This window comes from Myotis nattereri (genome assembly GCF_964212035.1).
Source record: "Myotis nattereri genome assembly, chromosome: X".
In the NCBI taxonomy this organism is placed as follows: Eukaryota; Metazoa; Chordata; class Mammalia; order Chiroptera; family Vespertilionidae; genus Myotis; species Myotis nattereri.
The window spans coordinates 103,508,827-103,527,454 of NC_138078.1; the positions used below are offsets into that span (position 1 = coordinate 103,508,827).

At 39.5% G+C, this 18,628-nt stretch overlaps 1 protein-coding gene across 1 annotated transcript in view; it reads right to left on the reverse strand.

The window, feature by feature from the left end:
• LHFPL1 (LHFPL tetraspan subfamily member 1) overlaps window positions 1–18,628 on the reverse strand; it is a gene marked incomplete at its 3' end in the record, with an annotated part of 69,878 nt that overhangs the window by 41,450 nt on the left and 9,800 nt on the right. The window contains exon 2 of the mRNA XM_081115378.1: window positions 15,737–15,835. Within this exon, the coding sequence (XP_080971504.1) occupies window positions 15,737–15,835 (99 nt within the window). The remainder of the gene's footprint in view (window positions 1–15,736; window positions 15,836–18,628) is intronic.

Consider the following 18,628-nt stretch of genomic DNA (forward strand, 5'->3'; position numbering starts at 1 on the left):
ATCTGTTTCCTGTCAGGTAGTCAGCACAGTGTTGAAGTTCCCAGCGATCCATAGGTCCTCTGTGTCATATGCCACAATGTTGGTTTCAAGTAGGCGGGATCACTCTGCTCACTTTGTTTCTCTGCCTGCCTTTAGTTGTATTTACACAACTATCTATTTCTGACACAGCCCCTGGGTTGCGGTGTTTCTGTATTAGTTTCTGGTACCAAATAGCCCCTCAACCCAGTCCCTCAGGGCTCCCTGGGGTTGTTTAGACTCTTCCTTTCTATGCCACACTCAAGACTGGGTTGGAGGGACGAACTGTCCCAGAGCTGGTTTCCTGCTCATCTCTCCCTATTCTGCTCCCCAGTTTCCACAAAAACCACCTTCTCCTGCAGTCTTGGTGAGTGTTTTTAAATGAAAGACCCTATGCACTGGGTTTAGCAAGTAAAAGCAAGGAAGTTATAAAGACAAAGAAACTGTGCTGACTTGTGTCTCCCCCGCCCCCCTGCCCAGTACTGCATGTCCAGTATAGAACTTCAGGCTGCCTTTCTGGGCGCAGTCTCCCATGGCTGTGGGCTTAGTTCTAGAGTCCTCCCTGCCAGCAGCCCTATGAACCCCCTTCCACATTCGAGGGTTACACTGACCCCAAGGGCTGTGGATTTGGTGCAGCACAGTCTCCCTGTGAGATTCTAGTCTTGGCTGTGTGTGTTTCTCACTCCAGCCCAGATGCCAGATCCCACCTCTCTCCAGGCAATCTCTGACCTTTCCACCCACGGATTGCCTCACCAGCTGTGTTTAATTCACCAGTTCTGGGTGCATGTTATTCAATTCAGCTGTTTCTTCTATCTGCTCTCTGAGAAGGCACAGGACCCACTGTGTATTCAGCCACCACCTTGTCTCCCCCTGGACAGAATTTTTAGGTGCCTGCTGCCAGGTAGGCTTGGTGTTCATGGGTTCACAGCTGAGGCAGCTGGTATTGTGGCTGTAGGGTCCTGTAAGGTATATGAGGCCTCCCTGGGTGAAGGTAAGGCTGGGCTTCCAATCACAGCCAGTCTCCCCTTCAAGATGGTGCAGTTTCAGCAGCAGAGATTTCAGCAATAGTAGAGGCTGCTCGGCTGCCAGTCCCCGACAGTCCTGTGGAACATAGCTGTCCCTCACTCACAAATACGCACATTCCCTGCATGTCCACACACTCTCCTTTCACTCTCTCATTCACTCACACTATCTTGCTGACTGCTGTCCCATTGGCCGCCATCTTGGATCTCTATTTTTAATTTCTTGAGGAAGCTCTATACTGTTTTCCAAAGTAGCTGCACCAATATACCTTCCCAACAACAGTGTATGAGGGTTCTCTTTTCTCCATAACCTCACCACAACTTGTTATTTCTTTTTTCTTTTTTTTTATAATGGTTATTCTAACAAGTGTGAGGTGATAGCTCACTGTGATTTTGACTTGCATTTTCCTGGTAATGCTGAGTACCTTTTCATGCACCATATGCTTTTAAAAAATGTTTATTCAGATTCTCTGTCCATTTTTCATCAATTTTTTGCTATTGAGTTGTATAAGTTCTTATATATTTTGGATATTAACCCTTTATCATATACATGATTTGCATATAGTTTCTCCCATTCTGTGGGTTACCTTTTCATTTTGTTGATGGTTTCTTTTGCTGTGTAGAAACCTTTAGATTGATGTAGTCCCATTTGTTTCTTTTTGCTTTTGTTGCCTTTGCCTTTGGTTTCAAATCCAAAAAATCATTTCCAAGATCAGTATCTACAAGCCTGCCATTAATGTTTCCTTCTAAGGGTTTTATGGTTTCAGGTCCTATGTTCAAGTTCTTAATCCATTTTGTTACTTTTTGTGTATGGTGTAAGGTAGTGGCCAGTGTGTCTTTTCTTTTCTTTTCTTTTCTTTTTTCTTTTCTCTTCTTTTCTCTTCTTTTCTTTTCTTTTCTTTTCTTTCTTTTCTCCTTCTCCTCTTCTTCTTCTTCTTGCATGTGACTGTTGTTTCTGCAACACCATTTATTAAAGAGACTCTCCTCTCTCCATTGTATATTCTTGGTTCCTTGTCATAATTTAATTGGCCATATCTGGATAGGTTTATTTCTGAACTCTATTCTGTTCCATTGATTTACACATCTGTCATTATACCAATACCATACTGTTTTGACTAGTATACCTTTGTAATAGTTTAAATTAGGGAGTGTAATGTCTTCAATTTTGCTCTTTCTCAGATTGTTTTGGCTACTTGGGATCCTTTGGGGTTTCATACAAGTCAAATTCTTTTTTAAATGAATAAAATAAGAAAGGGAATCAATTATCTACACCACTAAACTGATAACTCTGGCGAGTGAGAGCCGGGTAAGTGATATTCCAGTGGGGGGAGTAGAGCAGGGGACTGGGATAGCAGTGGCCTGGAAGCTGGACTGGGAGACATGAGACGAGATCCTAAAAACAGGAGAGGTGGTGAAAGGAAGAAGGTCAAGCATGTAGTGGACAAGGGATTTGGGATTCATTTGCAACTGTAAGTTTTGTCTTGAGACTTGTGTCTATTCTAACCCCCTTCCAATCTTTTATCCCACTCCACACACGTATAAACACATCTCTTTCTCTCAAGAAGAGAGAGAAGTAGATATCCCAGAAGACCAGAGAGAGGCCTTAAGTAACTGTTTTTAATTTTAGAACATGTGGAACACAAAAGCTTTTATATATATTTCATTTGTAATCAAGTTTAGCAAGATAATTTACGTGCTTTTATTAGTGCAAGTCAAATCTAGAGGGACTTTAAAATTTCCCATACTTATCTATTCTACTGAGGATATCTTTGAGAATCCCATCAGGTCCAGCCACTGCCTTATTTATCTATACTCTGATTATACTGAAAGATTGACAGGGGACTCAGGCTGAGGATGGTGGTGGGGGAGACAGGATGCAATACCAGTACTTTCCCATATAATCAATGGAATATTACTCAGCCATAAAAGGAATGAAATGTTACCATGTGTGACAATATGGATGGACATAGATGGTATCATGCTAAATGAAATAAGTCATTCAGAGAAAGACAAATACCATATGATTTCACTTATTTGTGGAACCTAAAGAAGAAAATAAATGAACAAACAAAATTGAAAGTGACTCATAGATACAGAAACAGGCTGATGGTTTCCAGAGAGGAAGGGGTTTGAGGTGAAATGATTAAGAACTACAAACTTGATTACAAATGAAATATATATAAAAGCTTTTGTGTTCCACATGTTCTAAAATTAAAAACAGTTACTTAAGGCCTCTCTCTGGTAGTTGCAAAATAGTCATTGGGATGTAAAGTATAGCATAGGGGATATAGACAATAATATTGTAATAACTATGTATGGTGTCAGATGGGTACTGAAAATATCAGGTGGAACACTTTTTAAACTATATGTTTGTCTAAGCACTATGATATACATCTGAAACATACAAAATAATATTGACTGTCGACTGTAATTAAAAAATTAAAAAATAAAATAAAAATACATATGAGTATACCTCTTGAAATATCAACCATACAGAGAAGACAAGTTTTAACATAATGTAAATACAGTGTTGGGCAAAAGTAGGTTTGCAGGTATGAGTATGCAAAACACAGTTTATTCCTATATTATTATGTATTATTTTCCATGCAAACAACTATAAACCTACTTTTGTCCCGCCCTCTATAATCACTACTTTTCTTAATTCAAATTACATATATATACATATATACAAACACACATGCATATATATTTACATAAAAATACCCACACACATATGCATATTACATATGAATGCTCTCTGAGTCTCAATTTCCTTATCAGTTAAATAAGGATAAAAAATAGCCACCTCACAGAGGTTACACTCACAAATACCCAACATCTCTCTCTCTCTCCTATAAACAAAATGTTTTAGCTGCTCTTCAATAAAAATTGTAAAATTTAATTCTCAAATACTCCGAGGGAATAATATGAAATATGCTGGGGTTTTTTTATAGTTACAATGAATTTTGAGTATTTATTATTTAACATTTTTTCTTTTTAATCCTCACTGGAGGATATGTTGTTGGGTTTTTTTTAATTTTTATTATTAAGAGTATTACAGATGTCCCCTCTTTTTCCCCCATTGTTCCTCTCCACCCAGTTCATGCCCCACCCCAGGCCTTCACTGCACTATTGTCTGTGACCATTGGCAATGGATATATGCATATAAGTTCTTTGATTAATCTCTTCCAATCCTACCCCCTTCCCTCTGAGAATTGTCAGTCTGTTCCATGCTTCTATGCCTCTGTTCATCAGTTTATTTTGTTCATTAGATTCCACATATAAGTGAGATCATGCGATGTTTGTCTTTCTCTGACTGGCTTATTTCACTTAGCATAATAATCCCTGGGTCTCTCTATGCTGTCTCAAAGGGTAACATATCTTTCTTCTTTATGCTGCATAGTATTCCATTGTGTAAATGTACCACAGTTTTTTATCCAATCATCTACTGATGAGCACTTGCATTGTTTCCAGATCTTAGCTATTGTGGATAACAATGCTATGGAACATGGGGGTGCATATATTCTTTCTGATTGGTGTTTTGGGATTCTTAAGATATATTCCTACAAGAGGAATCCCTGAGTCAAACAGCAGTTCTATTTTTAATTTTTTGAGGAAACTCCATATTGTTTTCCATTGTGGCTGCACCAGTCTGCATTCCCACCAGCGGTACACTAGGATTCCTTTATCTCCACATCCTCATCAACACTTGTCATTTGTTATTTATTGATGGTAGCCATTCTGGCAGGTTAGAGGTGATAACTCATTGTAGTTTTAATTTGCATTTCTCTGATAATTAGTGATATTGAGTATTTTTTCATATGTCTCTTGGTCATCTGTATGTCCTTTTTGCTGTTTATTTAAATCCTTTGACCATTTTTAATTGTTTTATTGTTAAAATAAATATCCCCATTGTGGAAAAAATGCTTTTTACTTTATGTCAGTGGTTCTCAACCTTCCTAATGCCGCGACCCTTTAATATAGTTCCTCATGTTGTGGTGACCCCCAATTTCATTGTTATAAATTGAACATAATTAAAACATAGTGATTAATCACAAAACAATATGTAATTATATTTGTTTTTTGATGGTCTTAGGCGACCCCTGTGAAAGGGTCGTTCAACTCTCAAAGGGGTCGCGACCCACAGGTTGAGAACCGCTGCTTTATGTAGTCATATTCATCTCAAAAGCTCCAAATGTGTAAATAAAGAGCCAAACATTCATTAGGGAGTTAACACTATTGAAAATTCAGGATATGTGTTGTCATTCATTCAAGATATATTTTTCATATAGCTAATTGTGAGAAATCTTCTGTTGATGAAGAACAGTAGTTCATACCTGGATGCTGGACTCATGGGGAGACAAAAGAACTCCCTACAAAAAAAAATACTGGGTACTTTCCATAATGTGCCAGACATTTGTTTTTTAAAACAATAGAGCTAAAGTGTGTCCAAAGGAAAAGAATTCTCAAATGACTCAAGACATACCCTCACCAACAAAAAGGGAAAATGTCATTGTAGCACACACAGGACAGTGAATTAGGCTCCATTCAGAGTTCTACCTTTAACTTGTTGTGTGACCTTACACAAATCACTTTGCTTTTCCATATCTCATGGTTTCCTTGTTATAAAATGGGCATATTACTATCTGCTATGCATGCACTTTTAAGGATCAGATTAGATTATGTTTGGGTTAACATGTTGCAAATATAATCTATTGATAGATGATACAGACCTTACCTTAGAATTAAGTGCTATTGATAACACAATGGTTTTATAAGCTTGTTTGAAAACAGCTATGTTCCATTAGAAATATTTAGCTTTACTAAATTTTCAATGAGCCTAATTTGTGTGTCCATTGTCTATAGGCCATTGGATATGAAGGAATTATCTAGCAGTTTTTGTGGCTCTAAGAGGATTTTGAAAATCACAGCAAAGCTAAAATATGTTTATTAGGAAATCAGTTTAAAACATTTGAAATCTCAGTTCAAGGGTTCTCATTGCACCTTCACTTTCTCAAATACCTTGTTTTTCTGCATCAATCTCTCTGCTCTGTAGAATCATTACCATCATTATTCAAGTTTTTGGCCATCTTAGAAAAAGCCTCTCTTCTTCCCACTTTCTCCTCCAGCCATTGCTCAGTTTTTTAGCTCTTCTTCATAACAAAACTTTTTGAAAGAATTGTCTCCACATGCTGCTTTCATTTTCTGTATCTCACAATTCCGCCAATATCTATAACTGCAAACGTGCTCCTCTAGGTCACCTTTGTCTGGCTGACACAAATGGTCACTTCTCTATCCACATATAGCAACTTGCAACAGCATTAAACACAATTGACTATGCCCTCTTCCTTGACATACTCTCCTCCTCTTGCCTTTGTGACCTCACCTTCTTGATTTTCTTTACACTGCTCTCTGGCTACTCCTTCTGAGTCTCTTTAAGAGGCTGTTTTTACTCTACAGAGGAGCATAGCAGCTAAGAGCAAAGACTGTAAAACCCTGCTGCCCAATATGGTAGTCACTAGTCACTTTGTGGTTATTACATTTAAGTTAATAAAATTAAATAAATTAATAAAATTAAATATTTATTAAATAAAATTTAAATTAATAATATTAAATTATGAATTCAGACTCACTAACTTATACATTTCAATTGTTCAACAACAACACGTGGCTAGTGGCTAACATATTGAACAGTAAAACACAGAACATTTCCATCATTGCAGACACTTCTATTGGATGATCCTACCTAGACCAGACTTCTAGAATTTGAATCCCATCTCTGCCACTCTACCAGCTGAGTTATTCAATCTCATAGACAAAAATTTCTGCCCTCATGGACTTTACACTATCCCTACAATGTAAAAATATGACATACCTAAACTGTGGGGGGAGATCTATAAACATTAATAACTCTCCAAGAGATATTAGTAAGTGAAAAATGCAAGGTGCAGAATGGTATAGCTAGCTAGATGGCTAGATAGATACATAATATGATCTTGGTTAAAAATGAAGATATGCATAGAAACACATATTTTAATATTAACAACTAGATGCCCGGTGCATGAAATTCATGCACGGAAGGGGTGTCCCTCAGCCCAGCCTGCACCCTCTCCAATCTGGGACCCCTCGAGGGGTGTCCCGGTGGGTTGGGCCTAAACCGGCAGTTGGACGTCCCTCTCACAATCCAGGACTGCTGGCTCCCAACCGCTCACCTGCCTGCTTGCCTGATTGCCCCTAACTGCTTCTGTCTGCCAGCCTGATCGCCCCCTATCCACTCCCCTGCCAGCCTGGTCATCCTTAACTGCCCTCCCCTGCAGGCCTGCTTGCCCCTAACTGCCCTCCCCTGCTGGCTTGGTTGCCCCTAAATGCCCTCCCCTGCAGGCCTGGTCCCCCCAAACTGCCCTCCCCTGCAGGCCTGGCCCCCGCAAACTGCCCTCCTCTGCTGGCCCAGTTGCCCCTTACTGCCCTCCCCTGCTGGCCTGTTCACCCCCAACTGCCCTCCCTTGCTGGCCATCTTGTGATAACATGGGTGCAACCATCTTGTGACCACATGGGGGTGACCATCTTGTGACCACATGAGGGCCGCCATCTTGTGATCACATGGGGGTGGCCATCTTGTGCGAGGGTGTGATGGTCAATTTGCATATTGCCTCTTTATTATAGAGGATTCTGGAGAGATAAAAAGGAATGTAATGGCCCCTTTGAGGAATGGGATTGAGGTCAGGAAAAAGACTAACTTTGCATTTTAAACCTTTATGTACTGTTTTGTTACATATTACCAAAATACATATTAATTATGTTTTATTATACATAATTTTAAGTTTATATGTGTATGATTTTGCATTTTCTGGTTATCCACCTGTATAATAAAAGGCTAATATGCAAATCGACCGAATGGCAGAATGACCGGTTGCTGTGATGCACACTGACTCAATGCAGGAGCTGTCCCCTGGTGGTCAGTGCATTCCCACAGGGGGAGCACTGCTCAGCCAGGAGCCCTGAGCCGGGCTCATGGCTGGCAAGCTCAGCGGTGGTGGCGGGAGCCTCTTCCACCTCCATGGCAGCGCTAAGGATGTCCAACTGCAGGGGGAGATCTATAAACATTAATAACTCTCCAAGCAGGGAGTGGACCTAAGCCATCAGGCGGACATCTCCCAAGGGCTCCCGCACTATAAGAGGGTGCAGGCTGGATTGAGGGACCCCCCCCTCCAAGTGCATGAATTTCATGCACCAGGCCTCTAGTTGAATAACAAACTACCCCAAGAACATAGTAACTTAAAATAACAACCATTTTATTATATTTCATGAATCTGTAGGTCACAATTTTGTCAGGGCTCAGCAAAGTGATACTTCTACTGCAATTGGCACTAACTAGGGTCATTCAGTGGCATTCAGATGGCTACTATGGAGGGTCCAAGACTGCTTCAATCACATATCTGGTGCCTTGGCAGAAATGGTTGAAAATTTTACCTCAGCTGGAACTCTCTCTGTCTCTAAATCTATCTCTGAAATTTTCCATATCTCTCCAGCAGAGCAGTCAGATTTTATTATATGATGACTCAGATTTTCAAGAAACTAACATGGAAACTACATGTTCTACAGAGGTTAGGCCTAGAACAAGCTTGATGTCACTTCTGCCATACTCCATTGCAGGGGTCCTCAAACTACGGCCCGCGGGCCACATGCGGGCCGCCGAAAACATTTATCCGGCCCGCCAGGTGTTTTTGCCGCCGCTGTGTGCATAGGAATTTGTTCATAGTTATTTTTTAAACTATAGTCCGGCCCTCCAGTGATCTGAGGGACAGTGAACTGGCCCCCTGTTTAAAAAGTTTGAGGACCCCTGCTCTATTGATTAAAGCAGTTATAGGCTCCAGCCCAAATTCGGGAGAGAGAGGTTAGAGGTGGACCCAGCCTCACTATGGGACGACTATCAAAGAATCTGTGGCTATCAGATGTAGACATCAAGACTGCTGCCTTAATACAAGTTATAGCTTTGGTAATTCAGATTAAGACTAAAAATCATAATTGTGGATGGTTTAGGCTAACTTGAATGGAGACCTAGGAAAAGAGGAGTTGAAGACATGGGTGTTACCCCTTTATACCAGAGGCTGTAGGAGACCATTTGGAGTCTCAGAGTGAGAAATCTCTTTTACTCACTCTCAAAACCATTTTGGTAGACTGACAATGTCCTTCTTACCCCCTTCATCTCTCTCAAGAAAGTCAGGGTAAGTAGCTTTGTTCCTTAAATAAGGTCCATGTCTTTCTTGGCTCTATGAATCTCCCTTCACAAAATAAAGAATGCATCGTAGAGTGTAGAGCCTACAGCAGAATTAAAGTAAATGCCATCAAATGACAGTCTACCCCACCCCACCCCACCCCCAGCACATTCTACTCTATATTTTAAAGAAGCCTACATATACTTTAAGTCAAACACTATGCTAGGTACTTTAATATGCATTTTCTTTTCATTGTAAAAACACTGGTACAGGTATTATCCCCCATTTACAGATAAGGAAACTGAGACAAAAATATCAAGCAACTTTACCGCCATGTATTACATAGATGAAAGAGCCTGGATACCAACTGAGATCTTTGACTCCAAAGCCTATGCTCCTTTAGTATACCATGCTGCCTCTCAATGAAAAAGAAACAAAGACTGTAAAATGGACATTTCATGTATGTTCTTTTTATTTTGTTCATCCACCCAAAAATATCTAAGGTGTGTTGAGGATGCTTCCACACTGCCAGAATCTCTAGAGTATTAAAGAAAGCTTTAAGGAGAGAAAAGATGTACTTCTAGCATGGCATTCCCGAACCTTGATATTTACAAACTTGGCATAACCAGCACATCATAAAAATCTTTTAAATCCTACTCTATGTTTTTTCTGCTGTGCCTGGATCACCTCTATTTTTTAAGGGAACAGTTATGTTTGGACAGCTGACCAGAAAGGGGCCAAGGATGGCACAGTTCGTTTCTTCTTTTCAACAATAACCATTAAGGTGTAAATGTGGGGACATGTAATTGGAGAATATGAGCAGCAGGAAATGTGAGTCTAAGAGGAATGAGAGACACTTAGGCAGTTGGAAGAATGCAAAGGTTTCTCAAAATAAGAACTAGGAGGGCTTGATAAGCAGTATTCAGCAATACCTTTATCCATAAGGATTCATAGAATAACACTGTCCAATGCACCGAGGAGAGGGGAGTTAGCACCCTTGGGCAGACACATGGTGCAGAAGAGAAAGGTAAGTAAAGGAGGAGAATGCAGTGGAGAGAGAAGCAATAACAAAAAATTTAGTAAAAGAAGAAAGAGAAAATTAATGATCCTGTGGTAAATACAATTGAAGGCCATCAATTGAAGGCAGAGACAGCCACACACAAAATTTCATTTTTGCAAACTAGGTTCCTGGGGATGCTGATTAGTGCAGAAAACTGCCAAATGACTACATGCAAATCATGTATCTAATTTTTAACTTTTGGCATTTTACATTAATCAAAGTAGAATCAGAGCAACTCAATCTATGAGGCCAATATTACCCTTATTCTAAAGTCCAACAAACACATCATAAGAAAAGAAATATACAGACCAATATTCCTAATGAATATAGATGCAAAAAGCCTCAACTCAAAATACTAGCAAACAAAATCCAGAAAAGTATGAAATGGATTATACAGCATGACCAATGGTAATTTATCCCAGAAATGCAAGGTTGGTTAACATATGAAAACCAATCAATAAAATTCATATGATTATCTCAGTAGCCGAAGAAAAAGCATTTGACAAAACTCAGTACACTTTTTTTAAATCCTCACCTGAAGATATTTTTCAATTGATTTTTAGAGAGAGGGGGAGAGGAGAGAGAAACATCAATGTGAGAGAGACCCATCAATTGGTTGCTTAACTCAGGAGTTTTGACCTGGCCTGGCGATCAGGGGTGGGGATTGAACCTGCAACTGAGGTATGTGCCCTTGACTGGCATAAAATCTGGGACCCTTCAGTCTGTGGGCAGAGTCTCTATCTACTGAGCCAAACCAGCCAGGGCAGATAGAAACATTGATGATAGAGAAACATCAATTGGCTGCCTACTGCATGCCCTCTACTGGGGATCAAGCCTGCAACCCAGGTATATGCCTTGACTGGGAATAGAACCAGCAACCCCTTTATGTATGGGACAATGCTCAATCTACTGAGCCATGCAGGCCAGACACTTTCATTATGAATACATATTAACACATTAGGAATGGATAGAAGGGAACATTCTCAATGTAATGAAAACCATCTATGTAAAAAAACATAAATGGTGAAAAACTGGGTGCTTTACCCCCCTAAGATCAGGGATAAAATAAGAATGTGTGCTTTCACAAGTTATATTCAATATTGCCCTGGAGGTTCTAGCCAGGGTAATTAGACAAGGAAAATAAACAAAAGAAACAAAAATTGGAAAGGAAGAAGTAAAATTATATCTATTCTCAGATGACATGATCTTGTATATAGAAAATCCTAAGTAATCCACTAAAAATCATTAAAATTAATAAATGAGTTCAGCTAGGTTGCAAGATACAAGGTCAAAATAAAAAAAAATCATTTGTGCCGAAACCGGTTTGGCTCAGTGGATAGAGCGTCGGCCTGCGGACTGAAGGGTCCCAGGTTCGATTCCGGTCAAGGGCATGTACCTGGGTTGCGGGCACTTCCCCAGTGGGGGATGTGCGGGAGGCAGCTGATCGATGTTTCTCTCTCATTGATGTTTCTAACTCTCTATCTCTCTCCCTTCTCTCTGTAAAAAATCAATAAAATATATTAAAAAAAAATCATTTGTATTTCTATACATTGACAATGATATCCAAAAATAAAATTATGAAAACAATTCCATTTATAATATTATCAAAAACAATAAAAATAATCAAGAATTTATTTTACAAAGCCACTAAGACTTGTATACTGATAACTATAAAATATCATCAAAATAAAATAAAGATGACCTAACTCGATGGAACATTATCTCATGTTCATGAACTGGAAAACTTAATATTGCTAAAGTAGCAATACTATCCAAACTAATCATTGGTTCAACACAATCTCTATCAAAATCCTAACTGGCTTTTGTGCAGAAATTGACAAGCTGAACCTCAAATTCACATAGAAATGCAAGATTAGCCAAAATAGTCCTCGTGACCTTGGATTTGGCAATATATGCTGAGGTATGACACCAAAAGCACAAGCAACAAAAGAAAAAAATGAAACTGGATTTCATCAAAATTAAATAATTTTGTACTTCAACGGATATCATCAATGAAGTGAAAATAAAAACAAAACAACAAGAAAGCCTACTGCATGGGAGAACATATTTGCCAATGTTATCTCTGATAAGGGTTTAATCCCCAACATTTACAGGGAACTTATGCAACTTAACAAAAGGAAGATAATCCAATCAAAAAATGGGCAAAGGACCTAAATAGACACTTTTCGAAAGAGGACATTCAGAAAGCCAAGAGACATATGAAAACATGCTCAAAGTCACTAATAATCTGAGAGATGCAAATCAAAACAACAATGAGATACCATCTCACACCTGTCAGACTGGCTATCATCAACAAATCAACAAACGACAAGTGCTGGAGAGGATGTGGAGAAAAGGGAACCCTTCTGCACTGCTGGTGGGAATGCAGACTGGTGCAGCTACTGTGGAAGACAGTATGGAGTTTTCTCAAAAAGTTAAAAATGAAACTGCCTTTTGACCCAGTGATCCCACTTCTAGGACTATATCCCAAGAAACCAGAAACACTAATCAGAAAAGATATATCCACCCCTATGTTCATAGAAGCACAATTCACCATAGCTAAGATTTGGAAACAGCCTAAGTGCCCATCAACAGATGAATGGATTAGAAAACTGTGGTACATCTATACAATGGAATGCTACACTGTGGTAAAAAAGAAGGAATTCTTACCATTTGCAACAGCATGAATGGAGCTGGAGAGCATTATGCTAAGTGAAATAAGCCAGTCAATGAACGAAAAATACCACATGATCTCAATCATTTGTGGATAATAAAGAACATTATAAACTGATAAAAATAAATACAGAGGTAGAACAGTATCGAACAGACTGTCAAACTACAGCGGGAAGGCTGGGGAGGGTGCGGGGGGCAGGTAAGAGATTAACTGAAGGACTTGCATGCATGCATATAAGCATAACCAATGGACACAAGATACTGGGGGGTGGTAGAGGCCAGGGGAAGGTCAAGGGGAAATAAAAGGAGACATATATACTACTCTTTGTAATACTTTAAGCAATAAAAGAAAATAAAAAAGTGAAAATACAAACCACAGAATGGGGAAAATATTTGCATATTATATATCTGAAAAAGGTCTAGTATCCAGAATACATAAAGAACTCTTACAACTCAACAAAAGAAAGCAAATAACCCAGTTAAAAAATTAGCCAAATAATTTGAATAGACATTTCTCTAAAAAAGATAAGGAAATGGCCAATAAGTAAATACAAAGATGTTCAACATCATCAATAATAAGGAAAATGCAAATTAAAGTCACAATGAGCTACTAATTCACACTCATTAGGATAGATATAATTTAAAAAATGGAAAGTGAGTATTGGTGAAGATTTGGGGAAACTGGAACATTGGTACATTGTTGTTGGGTATGTAAAATGATGCAGTCACTTTGGAAAATAGCCTGGCAGTTCCTCAAAGTCTTAACCATTTGACCCAGCAATTCTGCACCTAGATACATACTCAAAAAATTGAAAGTATATATGCCTCTGGCCACATAGCTCGGTTGGTTAGTGCATCATCCTGATACACCAAGTTTGCGGGTTTGATCCCTGGTCAGAACACATACAACAATCAACCAAGGAATAAATAAACAAGTGGAACAACAAATTGATGTCTCTCTCTCCCTCAAGTCAATTTTTCAAACTATATATGCATACAAAAACGTGTACACAAATATTCATAGCAGTATTATTAATAATAGTGTAAATGTGGAAAACTCCATCTATCTACTGATGAGTAGGCAAATAAAATGTGTTATAGCCATACAGTGAAATATTAGTCAGCCATGAAAAGCAAAAGTACTGATACATGCTACAATGCGTATGAACTTGGAAAACTTTATGCTAAGTAAAAGAAGCCAAACACAAAAAGCCACATATTATATGATTCCATTTATATGAAATGTCCAGAATAAGCAAATCTATATAGACAGTGGTTGCTGGGGGTTAGACACAGGGGGGAATTGAGAGTGACTGCTAATGGGTAGGAGATTTCTTTTGGGGTCATAAAAATATTCTGAAGTTGAATAGTGGTGATGATTGCACAACCTTGTGAATATACTGAAAATCATTAATTATACACTCTAAAAACAAAAATTTTATGGTTTGGGAATTATATATCAACTAGAGGCCAGGTGTATGAAATTTGTACATGGGTGGGGACCCTCTGCCTGGCCAGCAATTGGGGCCGATCAGGGCCATCTTGCCCAGTCCCAATTGGGACTGATCAGGGCAGTTGGCTGGGAGGGACCACGGGAGGGACCGAGGGAGAGGTCCAGGGCGTGTCTGGCTCCATCTTGCCCAGTCCCGATCGGACGGACCCCAGCAGCAAGCTAACCTACCGGTCGGAGCATCTGCCCCCTGGTGGTCAGTGCACATCATAGCGACCAGTTGGTTGACCTCTCAATCGGACACTTAGCATATTAGGCTTTTATATGTATAGATTGTAACTCATGGTGCGGAATTCTCGGCACACACTTTCCCTCCAGCCCCTGGTCTTGGAGACCTCATGTCCTTCCAAGGCTCTGCTCACCCTCTTCAGATGCCACACGAAGTAAATTGCATCGTGTGCGTGGAAACCCTTCGCAGGCTCCATGGGTGTGTCTTTACTTCACTGCAGTTCCAATTACCCCAACATAAGGAGAGACATCCTCATTATCAGGTAACACCATTGTGGTAAGACCCCTGCTCAGCCTACTGCAGCGGTTTTAAATAGGCCATGGGTCACCCTAGATATTTCCCTTCTTATTCTCTTCCATCATGGAAAGTTAGAAAAATATTTTTAAGTCTTCCAATTAGAGCCCAATCTATTCCTTATTCACAATAGTAAATCCAAGCCATTCTCATTGAGAGCTGGCAATCATAGAAGAGTCAAGAGCTATTTCTGTCACTCCTTCTAATACTTAACAGTTACTGCCAAAGTAACAATGTCTGTAACATGCCAGTAACAATTCCCAATATTCAACCTGGGTTCCTAATGCATGATGAAAACCAAATTAACCTTTGTTATATCCTCAGTGGAGAATAAGAAGAGATACTGTTGATTTGTCTTTGAAAAAAGTGCCTAGAACGATATATTAATAGGAAGTAGGATTTATTCAGAGGATGACAGATCATCAGTCTCCAAGCATTTGAAATCCCACTGTAGATAGGGTTTCCCCAAACTGGTAATAAGACTCTGGGTAAAATTATACAAAGGGTGTGGAGAGACATAGTCAAGGAAGTGGAATTTATGTCCACTCCTTGTGAGTTAGCAAGTCCAGATAATCTGGCCAAGCCACCACATCTCACAAGCTATCACCGTGAGAGAGACTCAGGCAAGCACCACTAGCAAGCAGAGGCCCATTCAAGATGTAAAGCACTTTGAAAAACAGATGAACCACCATTGCCATCCTGCCCAGGCCACCTTACCTAACTGAAATTGATTGGAGATATTCCCACATGTTTGCATTACTTCCGGGCTATTCCATCCTAAGGGGTATAATGCACAGCCTGAGCTTATCAGCAGCCCTAGAAAGAAAAACATACACACAGGTAGAAAAAATAAAATAGGTCTTGTGTCACTCCAATATTCCCTCTAGATTTTCTCAGCTCAAATTCTGCATTTTCCACTCAGAGTTTACCTCTCCCCTTTTACCCTAAATGTCTATAACACTACCCAAATCAAAAGGGTATCTTTGCCATACCATAAGTGGCGAGTTGTAGAGGGGACAACTTATAAAAGGCAGTATTGTGAATTGAGACAAAGCAATGTAATTTTTACCGCCGAAATATTTTTGACAATGATTTACAAAGCAAAGTTGGCCTCTCCAACCAGAATCCTCTTCTATCTTGGTCTGATTTACAAAGAGTCACAATATAGAGAATAATACTGTTTCCTAAAAGTTCAGCCTTTTCTAACAATCAATCAGGTCCCTAGGAGTTGAAGGTAGGTCATGATTTCTGTAACTTGGAACCAGCTGCCAGACTAGATCTACACTCTACACAAAGCATGCATGTTGCATAGGCTTCTCCTGGTGAGCAGGCACCACACTCCCTCTTCCGGAAACAATTACTTCATCTGAGAAATCATTCCAAATTCATGCTAAACATGCCTCCTTTCTTTTTTTTAAAAAAAAATATTTTATTTGCATGCATACAAGTCCTTTGGTTGATCTCTTACCCCCACCCCCAGCCCTCCCATGCCTTCCCACTGAAGTTTGACAGTCTGTTTAATGCTTCTTTGTGTCTGTATGTATTTTTGTTCATCAGTTTATAATGTTCATTATATTCCACAAATGAATGAGATCATGTGATATTTATCTTTCTCTGACTGGCTTGTATGCATGCATATACAATAAGCATAATCAATGGACACAGACACTAGGGTGTGGGGGCCTGTGTTGGGCAGTGGGTGTGGCTGGGGGGAGGTCAATGGGGGAAAAGGGAGACATAGGTAATACTATATGTAATATTTTAAACAATAAAATAAAACTTAAAAAATAAAAAATATAAAGTCAAATCTAAAGCTGAAAAAAACCTCCTCATGGTCAGTATATTAATTTGTAAGTATTAAACACTGAGCTTAACTGTTTATAAAAATTTGAGCGCCAAAAAGACCACTTCCATATCTTACTCCTTTATTATTTTTGTATCTTTTTATGTATATTTTATTGAATTTATTGGGGATATATACATAGATAGATAGATAGATAGATAGATAGATAGATAGATAGATATAGATATAGATATAGATATAGATATAGATATAGATATAGATATAGATATATAACCTAAGCAACCAGCCAACTGGCTGACTGGCCGACCAGTAGCTATGATGTGCACTGTCTACCAGGGGGCAGACACTCAATGCAGGAGTGGAAACCACAGGCATAGAAACATGGAAAAACTGATGAATCTCAGAGGAAAGGGGTGAGGGGGGAGGGCAGGAAGGATTAACCAAAGATCTTATATGCATACTAGATGCCCGGTGCACAGATTCATGCACTGGTGGGGTCCCTCAGCCTGGCCTGTGCCCTCTTGCAATCCTGAACCCCTCAGGGGATGTCGGAGAGCCAATTTCAACCCAATCCCCGCAGGCCAGGCTGAGGGACCCCACCGGTGAATGATCATGCATTGGGCCTCTAGTTGGTTAATAAAATTATATAGGTTTCAAGTGTAATATATATATATATATATATATATATATATATATATATATATATATATGTAATATGTATATATATTATTGATTTTTACACAGAGGAAGGGAGAGGGCTAGAAAGTTAGAAGCATCGATGACAGAGAAACATGGATCAGCTGCCTCCTGTATGCCCACTATTGGGGATCAAGCCCACAATCAAGGTACATGCCCTTGACTGGAATCAAACCTGGGACCCTTCAGTCGTAGGGCCTATGCTCTATCCACTGAGCCAAACTGGTTAGGGCTATGCCTCCTTTCTTTATCTTCCCATACCTTCCACTGTGTCCCTTGTCTTCATCTCCACTTTGTTTAGTTCATTTAGTCACTACCGGGAAACTTTGTGAGATCTTACTTATAACCTTACTCTTCCAACCAGAAATACCAATCTGATACTTGTGAGCACTGCCTTCTAAGTAAGGGTAAATGCAAAATCCACAGGTCTTGCTGCTGCCTAGGTTTACATTTTATAACCTCTGACCTCCCCATACCATGCCTGTGGTGACAGTGAACTGGATCTAGTATTGGCATCTGATACAAAACAATAAAATTTATTAGCTGGCCAGTAATCAGTGACATCATAATCTGGCATGTAGACATGATCTGGACCAGACTCTTGTTTCTGAAAGTTTTAATCAAGAAACATAGAAATGCTATATTATAGAAGAAGAAGAAGAAGAAGAAGAAGAAGAAGAAGAAGAAGAAGGAGGAGGAGGAGGAGGAGGAGGAGGAGGAGGAGGAGGAGGAGGAGGAGGAGGAGGAGGAGGAGAAGAAGAAGAAGAAGAAGAAGAAGAAGAAGAAGAAGAAGAAGAAGAAGAAGAAGAAAGAGGAGGAGGAGGAGGAGAAGGGGGAGGAGGAGGAGGAGGAGGGGGAGGAGAAATGCTAAGTTAGTTAACAGATACAGAAGAAGTTGAGAAAAAGATACCAGGAGGTAGAATCAAGTCTGTGTCAAGCTGAAGCCAAGTTCAATCTAAAGTTATGAGTAGATATAACATCTTGGCAATCTGAGAAAACTGATTGATAGAGGGAGAAAATGCAGTAGCACTTTCCAGTGATTCCCAATGGCTTTTGAGTTCAAATTTCCTTATGTTATAATAAATTCCCTTTTCACTGAGAGATCTCAA